Raw genomic sequence first — 14,902 nt, forward strand, 5'->3', positions numbered from 1 at the left:
TTACAGGTTTTCAATGGAATGTCATTTATAATGAATATTATTGCACACTGTACAGATCTGTATAATGAACCTACTCATTTGCAACTCATCATGTAAGTACCTACTTGTCATTGTCACTTATAACCTTATAATGACTTTATAACCTAGTTCCATAAGGGCTGAAGGCACAAAACAATAGTTCGGAGATAATTGAGTTTTGTCAAGCTTTATATATTTACAAATTATCAGACATATGCTGAAATTGTATATAAAGTTACTGAGAGGATAGCCTAATACTTAAAGAAAAATGATAAGTGCATGTTTCATTATGAAAAATGTAAGTAATTTCAATTTGAATGTATGTAAATACAAAATTTCATTGTGAGTTTCAATTTTTTTAAGTAAAAAAAGTCAGCAAAAGAAAACTGCATTAGTTTTAGTGACTCAGATAATTTAATACATAATATGTCTTATTACCTTTACACATTGAACACCAACATCAGGATCATTCATAGTTGGTCGCAGAATATGAAAACACATCTTTTACCATTTAAGGCATGAAATCCAACAGTTTCATAAGCTCTCTCAGCTTCACATTTGAGATCTCCCTTGTACGGTAAAGTCCCTCGTATCCGGCACCCAAATAACCAGCAATACCAAAACAACGGCACTGTTCGCTAGGCCAAAAAAAAAAAAAAAAAGTCATTAATGCGAAAGGAAAAAGTCGAAGATGTGAGTGGTTTTCGTAGATCGCACATGCTGTATATTGTTTACTCTTTACATTGTTGACACGTGAAAACAGAAAACCCCGTTATGTCCCTGGAGATCAGTAAGCTGTCACTTGAGCCTTGCAAACAATTCGCAGAGACGATGTCTTTAAATTTACCATTTGAACTCGCCCGTTCAAAGAGATATTGGAAAGTCTAAATAGAAAACTGTGAAATTCTCTGTTCCTACAGCGCATAAAAGTTTCATTCGAGAGATAGACAGTATATAAACAAGACGACATTAGAGATATGTTAAAGAGGTTCAAATCATTGAGTGCCCCCCCCTCATGCCTCCCCATAATTCCGCCTATGCTCTACAGGTAGATATTTCTTTTGTGTACTGCCTCGACAATAGTCGAAGGCACTGCTGGCAGCTTCTTGATGGTTTGTCACCTTTTCTTTGTTATCTTGTGGAGTCTTGTTTGGTGGAGTTTTTCTACTCCATGCATCAGGCTTAGGTACCCTATGTTCAGGTCTGTTCTGTTATTATTAAGTACTACACCATTCTTTTACTTATATCCAAAGTCTTTAGAAGGAACTGATGGAAAACTCATCACGTCGCCGATACAGATATGGTTCTTCTATTTCGCAATTCAAGCTCTCTACCCGACTCGTTCGGAAGATCCCCTGTAGTGAGTCTATCCCATGATGATGGATAGTATCTAAAAGACGTAATCGATTTATTTGCTGAGCCATAAATAAAACAGCAATAATCCAGCTTTGATCGGATAAGAACTCGGTAAAAGCATAAAAGCACTGTACTGGCTGCACAATACTAGTATATGTGTCTGCCACATTACTGTATAATGAAAGATAAGGCCCAAAAATCTCGCAGTGTCTATGGATGCAGTCCACGAAGATTGTAGAAGTGGACACACTGCGTTTTCAGAGTGGAGAATTTAAAGCCCTTCCAAATAGCCCATTCTGATAATATGGCAATTACAAAAATCTTGCACTAGACTCACAACCTTGCACTTTCCACAAAGGGATTTCGGCAGCAAGGAAAGCTTTACATAAGTCGAATGCTAATTGAGATTTTCGACTCGATGTCGCAATTACCGTTGGAAGCAAAGAAATCTTCCCAGTAGCCTTGTAAAGTGCATGTTTGTGTTTGGTTGTACTGATATGTTGCGATATGAAATATTTAGCTAGGCTAGCTACAACAACGTCGCAATGAAAACTGAAAGAAAAATAACGTTACACCCGCACTCATTGTTGCCTTGTAAAATAAACACAAGCAATAATTAAAACGCTTACTGTTATACATTTTTGCATGGCAGCACCCGTTGTTGCAAAGAGAATATGAACTGACTAAAAGTCAATAATATACATTCGGTGAAGTCACTTTCATTGTAGTGGTTATACAAATAAATTAAAATATACCTGTAGGCAATTTTTAATAATAAATTAATAGATAATAGATAAATAATCAAATAAAGGCAAAAAATGCATTCATTTTGTAAATTAGGCATTTAGATTTAAAAACGGAGAAAAGTGCAACATAAAACTGTGACGTTTCAATCACAAAGGTATAATTCGTACAGATTTACTTTCAAAATGAAGATACTGTTCAAATGTCACGAGAGGATCTCTGCGAGGGGAGTACGGTCCTTGCGGGGTAAGAGGAGAGAGTAAGCAAGCCAGTATCTCAGCGTTCTTGAAGGAGCAGGTGGATGGGAGTGGTGTCATTGGCCGGCTGGGACAAACAAGACTCAGTCAATAGTCGGCTGGTTCCATGTCGGGGAAGGTTATAAGAGTAGGGGAAAAAATCGCATTCCTTGCTCGGATCTTCTTGTGAAATGTGGACAATAGATGTAACACATTTAAAAAGGCATTCTGCAAAAATTCTGGTCTCCGCTTATCACTTTTCATAACCTCATATTCACATCTGGTGAGACAAATTGGTCTGTAGCTTCCACACAGCCTACAGAAGAATTCTTTCCTGGTTTCTGAATTGGGATTACAATGGCGGAATGCCAAAAGCAGATGGAAATGTCCATTCAGTCCAGATTCTCTTGTACAGGGTCAGCAGGAAGGATTTTCTAGCTCATGTGAGGTGGCGAAGCATGTGGTTATGGATGTTGTCAGAGTCAAACGAGGTGTCAAGAGATGTATCTATACTAAAAGCCAGGCTATGAACGGACTAAACAGGAAGTAGTTGGCATGGCGAGAGGAAAGTGCGGGTTAGAGCGGTAGCCTGTGCAGCGATGACACGTTGAGTATGGCGGGGTGGGAGAACAGAGCTTTTCATTGGACCTCATGTGAAAATGTAGTCTGCTAACGAAAAACTGGCAATGGAATCACGGAGACAGTGTAGCCAAACTTCCCAGTTCATTTGCAGTAACACGTGCATTACGAGTCGCATTTCGTACCAGCGTCATTAGTTCGTGCTTTCTTAAAAACAGTAATTTTGATTATTAATGTTGTTGATAGTGTTATCGAGAACTGTAGACAGTAGTTATTTTAAACATATCGGTGACAAACGCTGAACATTCTTTGAATCTCGCGCCACTATGTGGCAATAGAGCTCAGAAAGAGAGTAACAGAACGTTGCTTCCGGTTTAGTCTGTTCATAATCTGGCTTTTAGTATAAGTGCTACTTCCAACTCCCCGGATGTGAACAGTTCATTGTAATAATGTGTTTTTAGATATCAAATTTAGATTAGGTACGGTTTTTCCGCAGCGTCTTTCATTTTCAGAAATTCCGGATCATAATTCCTTAAGCTGCTTATTTGTGCTAAATTATTGGAAAATATTTAAACAACTTCTACAGGACTGGTGTTCGATTCGCCATTGTTCAAAATGCCTGGAGAGACAGAGCTATGTTTCCCCATTACTGGCTATGCTTGTCACAGTCCACACCCCCTGCTCTTTTGGTCCAGGCAAAATACTCTTCTGTATTTGCACAAACTTTCTTTATACCCTTGGTGTCTAGGGAAAATATTTCTTATTCACTGTAGACTGTATGGAAGGATGCACTAACAGAAATCGTTTTGGTACGTCGCAGCTTTCATGGTGTAAGAAAACAAAGAATAACTAATTTCAAGTAGGCCTATCGGTAGGGGTTGAAAATGTAATGTTACGAGCTTTATGCAATGAAGTCGAGAAATCGAAATAAAAAATTAAAAAAATGAAAGTGATTTCCCAATGACGAAAATGTGAGAATAAAATTATAATCAGTAAACCTCGGGTGTGTTGACCCGATAATGGGGATTTTCGGAAAAACGAGAGTTGATTGACTTCCGCCCATTTTGGAATAGAAAATGGTCGAATTTCAAAGCGATTTTTTTGGGGGGGAGGGGGAGATGCATTTTTAAAACTTAAGCATCACATCCCATTGGAACATTGCAAACTAGCGCGAAACGTTTGTAATGTCTGGTAAGTTATGTTGGTACGACATGTAAGATGGCATAAGGTGCAGGAAGAGAAATCTCTCAATACTCGTTTTAATCTTATTTTGATTATTTATTTATTGGTAATTAAGGCGGTATGTAAATCTTCAATTTACATTTGTGACAGGAAAACCATGAAAAATCCCAATCAGAATGGCTGCCACGGGATTTTTACCCAGGGACCTCTGTTTCAGCCACATCGCTGTGTAAAAAAGGACATTTCTTTATATAGATTTAATTCAGAAAAATGCGGTTGGTTATAGAAATTTCAGCAACTAACTGTAGATCTATTATTTAAGGGATTGTAATAAGTATATTCATAATAAAAAAAACAGAAAAGAGAAAAAATTATGACTCACTGTTATTGACATCAATTTTGTTGTCTCCAATGATGTCTTAATATTCCGCGACATCGTAATTGAATGTATGTTTCATGACAATACCATGCATGACGAGGTTAAAATAAAATGTTTTATTTAACGACGCTCGCAACTGCCGAGGTTATATCAGCGTCGCCAGTGTGCCGGAATTTTGTCCCGCAGAAGTTCTTTTACATGCCAATAAATCTGTTGATATGAACCTGTCGCATTTAAGCACACTTAAATGCCATCAACCTGGCCCGAGATCGAACCCTCAACCTCGGGTATAGAAGGCCAACGCTATACCAACTCCGCCAACCAGGCCGACTGCATGAACAGGTATTCCATTCATCCATGACAATACCTTACGCTGTGCAACGCGGCAACAAATACCTTACTATAATAATAAGGTATTTTATGGCAGCATCCGTGGCTTCCTTGAGAACTATTACAAAACAGGTCAGTCATCGCTCTAGCGGAGTAATAAGACATCATTGGCGCTATTCCATTTTCATTCAAATTCTATTCAACAAACTTCAGGCATATTCATTCTGTGGTAACCATTCTATAATCAGGATTTTGTAAATCTACTGTAATTTATACTGTAATTTTTCTTCTGACCAATCTTCGATATTCCCCCATGCCGCTCACGGGACTAACGTCTTCTAACTGAAGTTTCTCCATGGGTTAAATGAGCGTATAGCTGAATGATAAGTCGAGGCATGTGACAAGGTTAGCGGGTTAGTTGAAGGGATTATTCAAGTGATATGAGGCCGAGGAATGCGAATATTATTTAAGTACGTTTCCTCCCCCTTGTGTAATGTGGGGAGATACCTTAGTTTCATTTCTTTATATACGAGCAGGATACATATAATTCTTTAGTGGTTCTCTATTTCGCATCGTTTTTTCAACAGGTTTCCGTCATCACGGCACACTTGATCGTAGTAACTTCATACCTATGAAAGTACACAATTTACATAATATATTGGGAATGGGAGAATCACTAAATCACTAGTAAAATTGTGATTTATTTTCATTTTAATACTTCATAGAGGTAAGTCATTATCTGTGAATATTGCCTCTTTTTGTCTTTGGCGTAATTATCATTCGAGTCTTATTTGTTTATGTTCTTATTGTGCGGTTGCAGGTATTAATTTTATTATCATGCTAGAAGTTATGGGCCTATAACTTGGGAGCACTTGTGGAAATGATAATCTGAAAGTGGGATATAGTTAATATAAATTACTTTTTCAATGCAATGTGGCCCTTTATATAATCTACACAAAATGTAGTCAACAGAAAATTATAATTTTCCTTGCTTGAACTAATGTCCCCGTACAGAGCCTTCTTCAGTTACAAGCCGGATCATGGGTAGGTTTGGCAACGCTGACTGGAGGCGGGAGATTCTAAATTGATATTCATGTAATTGTGCTTTCTCATTGCTTTCGTTGTACGTAATGTGTACTTTTTCAACATTACTTTAAGCACAAAGTTAAGATCAAGATTCAGAGTAGTGATGTTAATTATTACGGATTCGAAAATAGTGTTTTATTGTAATCAATTAGCTATACTTCAGAATACGGCGTAAATAGGTTACTTACATGCAGAGACTGCCACTTAAAATAATTACAAAAAAAATATGTTTTTATTGATAGTACAAAGATAAATAAATAAAAAAGATATTCCTTGCACTGAATATAATAAAATCAACAATGCAATAAAGACGTAAGTTCCTACGCAGTATTCTTAAGTTCTATTCAATTAACAAATTTGTGGCTAGGAAATTGACAATGTTTTGGGACTTTATGGTGTTTCACCTGTAACGTGAAAGGTCTAGGATACATTTTAATATTATCTTATGCGATTATCTATCGTGCTTTTCTATAAATACCGTATTTCGGATGCCCAGGAAGCCAGTTTTAGTTTGAATCTGGCCAGTCACTATAACAATACTGTTATTCTAAATTATTTGTTATAAAGTTTTTAAAATATAATTTTAAATAAATATATATAACTACAGAAAACAAGCTAAGGATGTAAATTATGCAAATAAAATAAAAATGTAAACAGAGGAAACTGACATATTATAATAAAGTATAAGGATGTAAATGCAGTTAGGCCAAGTATAAAGATCTATGGAAAAAATAAAGAAACATACCTTGAACATAATAGGTAACAAAACACATCATTATCTATTAAGTATGTGGCAATTAGCGTAAACGCAGTGAACTTTAAATCTTGTAAATACGAAGTGAAAAGAAACATGTTTATAACTAATTTATTACAAAAGGAATAATATTATTAAACAAACCTTGAAAGCCAACAAAGTGAGTGTATGCATCTACAAATTATAGTTAGTTCTGACGTATAGCAGGCATTCCGAATCTTCAAAACTGCAACTTATTTTATGGGATCACAAAACAGCTGTTTACAATTAACTTGAAAATCAACGGAGTAACTTTATTGATATAGCAGGCCAATCCCAACAAATTGGCTAGAATTATGATACACCACAAACTACAAGTAACTATAACAATGTAGTTTATACAGTATTTAATATTTAAAAGAATAGTTAATTACTTTGTCATCATTAACCGTAAAAATTGACAAAGACTGCAACCATTTTATTTTCATTTATCGTCTTGTTTCTATTGCCAACACGCACTTAGTTTATAATACATCAACAATTAACGTTTGGTACGACCGCGAACATAATTCCATCGACACACACTTATATTGTAACATTAATTTACATTGAAAATCGGCAACACAAACACGTGTTCTCTATGGCAGGCCTCCAGTTGACAGTTAATTACAGTATTGCCGACGTATGGCTCCGGCTTGTAACTGAAGAAGGCTCCACCTGTAGAATTACTACTAACAATGGCTACATTTCTGACACGTTTTCAATGCCATGACTGTATGTGTCGAGCCATCAACCAGAAACGGGTTTAAGTATAGTGCCGCCCCTAGGCAGTGCTTAAAATTGCCGCCCCCAACTACCACATTCAGTTTATGAGCAGCTATTATACAGATCATATTTAGATTAAATTAGTTTTAAATGACATGTTATATAATTCAGAAAACAGTAAATTACTGAAATCAAAATACATGCATCTTACTTGTGAATTATAAAGATTTCCTTCGCGCTTTATTCATAAGAAAGCATTGATGTTGTAACATGCAAAAAAACATATTCAAACTTATTCATTGTTGAAACAATATTAATTTTAGAAAGGCAGGCTGTGGTTTATTTTTAAGCATCGGTTTTGTTGGTGATACCTATTACGAGTATTTCTTACTTCGATAGTAAGTTTAAAGTAATTGAAAAAATAAACTCCAACTCTATGCAGAATAAACCTTACATTTCAAATTATGTAGTGCACATTCTGGAAAGCCATTAAATATAATATATAATTATATTGAAAATGTAACTAAGGATTATGGTTACTATTCCTAGCGATAGATAATAAACACATCCAATTTGATTTTCAACAATGCATTCTTGTTTAGACAAGCAGTTCAATTTAAGCGGTTTCATTTTTATAATAACGTGATACCAGTATTAAGATATAATAATTATGCAGCTGGACACTTTTCTATTACTCTCGCCCAATGCGATAACAAAAAATATCCGATTTCCACAAGGTATTGAAGAACAAATTTCAGAAAAGACTGTAAAATAAAAATTAAAAGGAAGAGGAGAGAAAGAGAGAGAGAGAATGCCACCCCCTGGAAATTGCCTAAATCCAGCACTGTTCATTAATTTTATTATATCTTACACTTCTTGATGCACTTGTAGAAATGACAAACTGAAAGTTTGCATATAATTAACAGGAATTACTTTCTCAGTGCAATGCGGCATTTTATATAAGCTACAGAAAATGTAGTCAACAGAAAATTATAATTATTTGTGCTTGAACTAATGTCCCGGTAAAATTGTCACTAACAATGGCTGCATTTCAAGGCCATCGACTTTTCAAACGCACGTCTTATTGTAACCACTGAGCATAAACCTTTCAGTAGCTTACATTCATCAGATATAAATAAATAAATGAAAGCGCACTAATGTGCATTGATGTGGTGGTTATCTACTGTTCCCTGCTATACTCTGTCAGGGATCATGTTCTTTTGGTGCAAATCGAGAAGTGGTATCGTTCACATTGTTTCCCGCACAGGTTGCACACACAATTGTCCGCTGGCTCGTGGTATCCTTGTTTGATACACAGCTTGTGGTGGAAACCATGTACCGACAGTCTTGTTAGGGCGCTGCGTAATTCCTGGTTTGGTCTTATCCAGCTGCGATCGACCATGGCGTCTGTGAAGTAGAAGTCTTCCCAGATCTCGTCTCTCTTTCTCCGTCGATCGTGTAGAACTTCTTCTGATTTTTCTGTTGATGGCAGTAGTAGTTGCGAGCGTAGATCCTCAATGAGAAAGGCTTCCCTTGCAAGCTCGTATACTAGGCGCGATGGTGTGTGTATAGATAGGCCTGGAGTTTTCTTTAGGAATCTCGCCTTTGTTGCTTCTATGATTTCTAGGGCCTTTTTGGAGAGGTTCGTCCAGGTTATTGCTATTCCATAAGTCAGGATTGGTAGGATTTTTGCTGTGTATAAGGCCATTGCAGTTTCCAGGGATAAGCTCTGTAGTTGTGTGATGTCATATACTGCTTTTGTCGCGGCAATTTCTCTTTCTCTTGTGTGCATATGGAAGCATATGCTGGTGGTTTGAAGAGTCATTCCTAGATATTTGAAGTGGTTCACAATCTCTAACTTCTTTCCGTCGAGCATGATGTGTTCTTTTTCTGCTATTTTGCCTCCTTTTCTGAAAATCATTTGTACAGTTTTGTTTTAATTTATTTCTAGGCTGTTTATACCTACCCAGTTTGAAAATTTGTTTAAAGCTTTCTGAAGTTTGTGGGGGTCCTTTGACCCCAGTAACATGTCATCGGCATACATGTAGAGGGTGATGGGTTTGTCTTTTAATGCAGCTACAATATCTGATGTGGCAATATTGAAAATGAGAGGGAAGTTGCCACTGTGTCGTTTATTGTGATTTTATTTTCTGCTAGGATGCTTCTGATAACTATTGTGATGTGATCATTTTCTCCCAACATTTGCTCTAGTTTTTTGACCAGGATTCCCATGTCGATAAGGTCAAAAGCTTTCTTATAGTCTATAAAGACGGCGTAAAATTTTCCTTTCGGGGGCTTCTGGGCATCTACTATATCTCTCATTAGGTTTTCAATGGCTTGTAATGTGGACCTTCCTTTCCGGAAGCCAAATTGGCATTCTGGTATTTGGTTGTCAACTTTCCAGTATATCCTGTCCGTTAGGATCTTTGTGAGAACTTTGAAGATGTTATTTCCAAGTGCGATGCCCCTGTAGGAGTCTGCGTTGTCTATGGGTCCTTTTCCTTTGTACATAACTCGCATTCTTGACGATCTCCATTGGTCGGGGATATTTCCAGTCTCCATACACGTGTTGAAGAGCTTTGTCCAGGTGCTACTGAGTATCGCTTTCGAGCTTTATAGGTGCTCATTATATATGCTATCCGGACCGGCTGCCTTGTTTTTTCTGAGACTTATTATTGTATTTGTCACTTCTTCTTCTGAGATGGGGGTGGAGTCTTGACTAGGTGTGTTCCTGGCTCTTGTTACAGTTGCATTTTGTCCGTTTCTGTTTAAGATTAATTCAAAGTGCTCTTCCCATTTCCCTATGTGAATTGTGTTTGGTGACTTCGTTTTCCTTTGTTTTAGTGCGAGGAAAGGATCCGATCTTGCATTTTTCGCCACTTTTCTTCCTTCCATTTCTACATGTTTTTCTTTTCTGTGCTTTATGAGGTTTTTGTATTCCTTGCTAGTGGATGCTTATCTATGTAGGAGCTCCTCCGTCTGTTGTTCTCTTAGTTGGTGTAGCAGTGATAGCACTTACTGTCTCTTCTGGTAGCATTCTCGGGCGAACCACGGCTTTCCCTGCTTGTTTTTTGCTGGCATTATTGCTTTTTCTATTAAATTCGTTAGTATATCTACTGCTGTGTTTGGATCTTCCTCTGTTATGTACTGGTGTGCGGTTTTGATTGTGATCTCTTCCTCTGATAGTAACTCAATGTTGAGTTTCCTTGTTCTCTTAGGTTTTTTCTTTTGGTGTTTGCCTAGATTTGTTTTGATGAAGTGCATTTCTGTGACGACTGGTACGTGTTTTCTGAAGGGTGTTGTTCCTGACTTCCATTCTCCTGTTTGTCTTCCGTGTTTGATATTGTGTCCCCTGTATAATACTAAGTCAATTGCGCTGGAACCGTTTATGGCGAGGTAGGTTTTCATTTCTGGTTTGTTTATTAACACAAACCCTTCTTCTGCTAAGCAATTCAGAACTTCTCTGCATTTTTGGTTTGGCTTGTCGATTCTGCAATTTAGGTCTCCTGCGATTATTGCAGGCTTGTCTTGTTGCATGTTTGATATTGCAGACATCAGCTTCCCTGTGATATCTGCTGGATCTTCTTGTGGCCTACAGTATATTCCTACTATGTAGATTCCTGTGGTTTCTAGGAAGATCATATTTTCTTCTGTGTGGCTTTTGACTGTTTTCCCTATGGTTGGTTTGTAATAGCATGATACGCCTCCTGATGGTCTCCCTTCTAGCCCTTGCGTTGCTATTGCGTGGATTCCATAGTAATCTGTTATGTGTATTGGTTCTGTGGTGAGAGTTTCTGTTAGAATAATAATTCTGTGGTTTTCAAATAGATTTCCCGGTGCTATGTTTAGGATACTTTTCAATCCTTCCACATTCCATAGAAGCATAGTCCATTGTATATCTCCGGTCGTTCCTGTGTAGTTTCTTTGGTGTTTTTTGTTCCTACCGAAATCGAAATGTTTTCACGATTATTCCTTCCTCCCAGATATGTCCTTCATCAGATATGTCAACACTTAAATATCTGTTACAGTCGCGATGGATGTAATCAAGAAGGAACCTGAGGTTGACCCTTTGGCTATACAGTGGAGTGATGAGACTGATACAGCTGAGAAGAAGCCCTTATCAGAGGTAAATTGAGTCACTGGTTGTAATTTCTGTGTGCGACATGTTTAACTTTGTAGAATATCACTTGAAGTTTTATCAAAATATGTCCCAGCGGACTCTCAGTATAGTCTAAGAAATTTCAAACGTAAAGATGTTTGTCATGTTTGTCTATATGTCGCGTGTTAAAGCTTGTTTTATACTTTTCCATAGTATTTTAATGTGGAGTGGTTTGAGTTTTAAGGTAACTCAAAATGCTTTTCATAAATCCTCTTACTTATTAATGTGTTTTATTTTTTAATGAATATAGTTATGTAAGATCAAAGAGTTGAATTCTGTTACACCTGAGTAGCTAGTGCATATCTCTGAAATGCATGCAGTAGGGCAGATACATCTCCAGAGTAGACCATCGCAACGAACACACTGACGTGAGCCCTTGTGACTGTAACTGTTACTGAAACGGGACGCGTTTTTGAATAATTTCTCTACACAAGATAATTTAATTGTAATTTCTTGTAGTTACTTGAGAGTGGCAGATATTCCAAATCCGTTACCCTTTTCCACTTTGCTGGTCAGATGTGTGAGCTACATGCAATATAAATCTATGTTAATACAAATGTAACCACTTATTTTCAACTGAAACCATAGCAATAATAAAGCATGTTATACTGCTTGATAGTATATTATATATTAGTGTTCTGCACTATTTATTGCATACCAGTTGATATGCACTGCCGTGTTAATGTGTTGGCGAGGAATAAATGGTATGGTACCTCAACTCTATTTGGCAAGGATTCGACATTTTTTTTTTTTTCAAACGGATAATTGAAGTAAAAATGAAAAAGTAGAATTCACATAATTGTCAACAATTCGAGGGAAATAAAACAATAATGATTTACTTAATGACGTAATTAATGGAAACATAAAAATTGGAGATTTATCCTTCGAAGAGGTGGAAAACTTCAAATATCTTGGAGCAACAATTGTTCTGTATGGTTATGAAACTCGGACTCTAACTTTGAGAGAGAAACAGAGATTAAGAGATTTTGAGAATAAAGTCCTTAGGAAAATATTTCGGGCTAAGAGGGATGAAGTTACAGGGGAATGGAGAAAGTTAAACAATGCAGAACTGCACGCATTGTATTCTTCACCTGACATAATTAGGAACATTAAATCCAGACTTTGAGATGGGCAGGACATGTAGCACATATAGGCAAACCCAGAAACCATATAGAGTATTAGTTGGGAGGCCGAGATGTAGATGGGAGGATAATATTAAAATGGATTTGAGGGAGGTGGGATATGATGATAGAGACTGGAATAAACTTGCACAGGATAGGGACCGATGGCGGGCTTATGTGAGGGCGGCAGTGAACCTGCTGGTTCCTTAAAAGCCATTTGTTAGTAAGTAAGTGTTTTTTTTTTTTTTTTGCGTTGAACGCTAATATAAACCTAAACTGTATTGAATTAATTTTAATGTACAATTTTTTTTAATGTATAAATATGAGAACATCCATGTCAAATATGTAATAATCTGAAATAATTTTGTTTAGTAATAGACAGTTACAGTGTAAAAAAGTATCTTATGTAACAGTTATTTTATTTATTTATTATTTATAATCTGAAATTTAATTAAACCACTATATAAGATAAACATTTTGTCTAATATTTTGTGTTAAGTTTAGAAACAACGTAACGCCTGAATTTTTGGGCTTAAATTTATTACATTACATATTATATTTAGTATTTGCATTATATGTTAAATGAGCCGTTCAGAGCAAAAGTGGTGTAAGTCAAAATTGGGTAATGAGTTTTAAAGTAAAAATTCTGTAAAATACAGCGCAAACTAGCAATTAATATGTCCTTCGTGCTATCCACTGACTACTAATAGTTTAAATAAATTGAATATTAAATTACTTTAACTCTCATTATCCATTTTTGATTTACACCACTTCTGCTCTGAACAGCTTAAATAATCTGTTTAACAGTTCCTTTAAATATGCAAAAATTCTATTGAAGTAGCTACCTATATATTTTTATAAATTTTTGTCATTTGTGGAAAATTTATGTTTATGGAGTTACGTTGTTTCTAAAATTACCTATTCATTTAGCCTTGCTTATTTGTTTGCTTCTACTGCGCAATACTGGTTATACCCAAATCACCTTTTACACCTGACCTAGTAGTCGTAACCAATATTCTGTGAAGCATTTATTTATTTAGTTTTCATAGTTTACCCAACAACCATAAGGGTACACTACTTACAAATAACAAAAGGTAGCAATTAAAAAAAAACTGATACCGGTACAAATTAAAGTAAACTAAATTGCATATAGATTGGGCTTTTTGTACAATGGCAGGTATAAATGTACTTCTTGAACTAAAAATATTACAATTGTTAAAATACTTATTATAATAGTAACAACTTCTATATAGATGGTATTGTTTGTACTGTAATTTGTCCGGGGACACCTTAAAAAAATGTTTTATTAATTCTATTACTATAATTAGGAACTTCAAATTCGACTAGATTAATTAACTGATTACAATTACATTCATTTACAATTGAATGAAGGTACATGACGTCGTAAATAACCCTACGTAATTTTAAAGTATTATAATTGTACACTTTCATAAGCATAGTATATGGAACAAAATTTTCATGTAGTGGATATTTGTCATTTTGTCTATAAGAAAGTAACCTGAGAATTTTTTTTTTTTGTATATTTTCAATTAATGTATTATATTTAATAGTAGTGGGAGATCAAACAACTGATGCATATTCTAATTTAGATCTAACAAAACTTGAATGTAAACATGTTAATACCTTGACATTTTAAAAACCTATTGTATTTCTAATATGGTTCTGAGAATTAATTTTGAATACGTGCATGTGGAAAGTTTTCAATATATACCGCTCACTTCTAAAAGTAAACATTTGCATTTGTATATCATACGTAGTTGTTAATGTCTTGTTTTTTATTATACTGCATTTCACATGTGTCTTAATTATTAATCAGCCCCTAGTATGAGGATCAGAGTGCAGCATATAGCACTTGGAATCACATCTATACAAGTTGTTGTATGTTACATATGCATTATGTATTTGTCTTTTGCAGGAAGGGAATTTATTGGATCTCCACGTGGCTGGAATAAAGACGGAAAGTGTGGACCACAGCTATGATCTCACATCAGATATTGTAGTTGAGGAAACTGCAGTGCCTACTAATTTTGTTACAACAGAGTGCAAAGCTGAGGTATGTGGATTTCATAGTGTTTGCCAGCAGTTGTTCTTTCAGTATTAATCTTGTATTCATTTCGTCGCAGGCATTTACTGTCTCAATGAAGCCTCAAGGATTTAGCATTTGAAAGGACCATTAATATCTTCTACATAAAA

The 14,902-nt window shown here is 35.9% G+C and overlaps 1 protein-coding gene across 4 annotated transcripts in view; it reads left to right on the forward strand.

The window, feature by feature from the left end:
- Nucleotides 1-14,902, forward strand: part of LOC138691624 (zinc finger protein 135-like) — a 65,358-nt gene that overhangs the window by 26,688 nt on the left and 23,768 nt on the right. For 2 of the 4 annotated variants that reach the window (XR_011329929.1, XM_069813786.1), the window contains exons 3-5: nucleotides 7-92; nucleotides 11,437-11,534; nucleotides 14,625-14,762. Coding sequence is in view for 2 of the 4 variants with exons in the window: in XM_069813786.1 (XP_069669887.1) it covers nucleotides 65-92; nucleotides 11,437-11,534; nucleotides 14,625-14,762 (264 nt within the window). In the remaining 2 variants the exon portion in view is untranslated. Of the gene's footprint in view, nucleotides 1-6; nucleotides 93-11,436; nucleotides 11,535-14,624; nucleotides 14,763-14,902 lie in introns of those variants that run through there. The other 2 variants (XM_069813793.1, XM_069813787.1) reach the window with 2 other exon arrangements.

Source organism: Periplaneta americana, chromosome 16 (assembly GCF_040183065.1).
Source record: "Periplaneta americana isolate PAMFEO1 chromosome 16, P.americana_PAMFEO1_priV1, whole genome shotgun sequence".
Classification (NCBI taxonomy): domain Eukaryota; kingdom Metazoa; phylum Arthropoda; class Insecta; order Blattodea; family Blattidae; genus Periplaneta; species Periplaneta americana.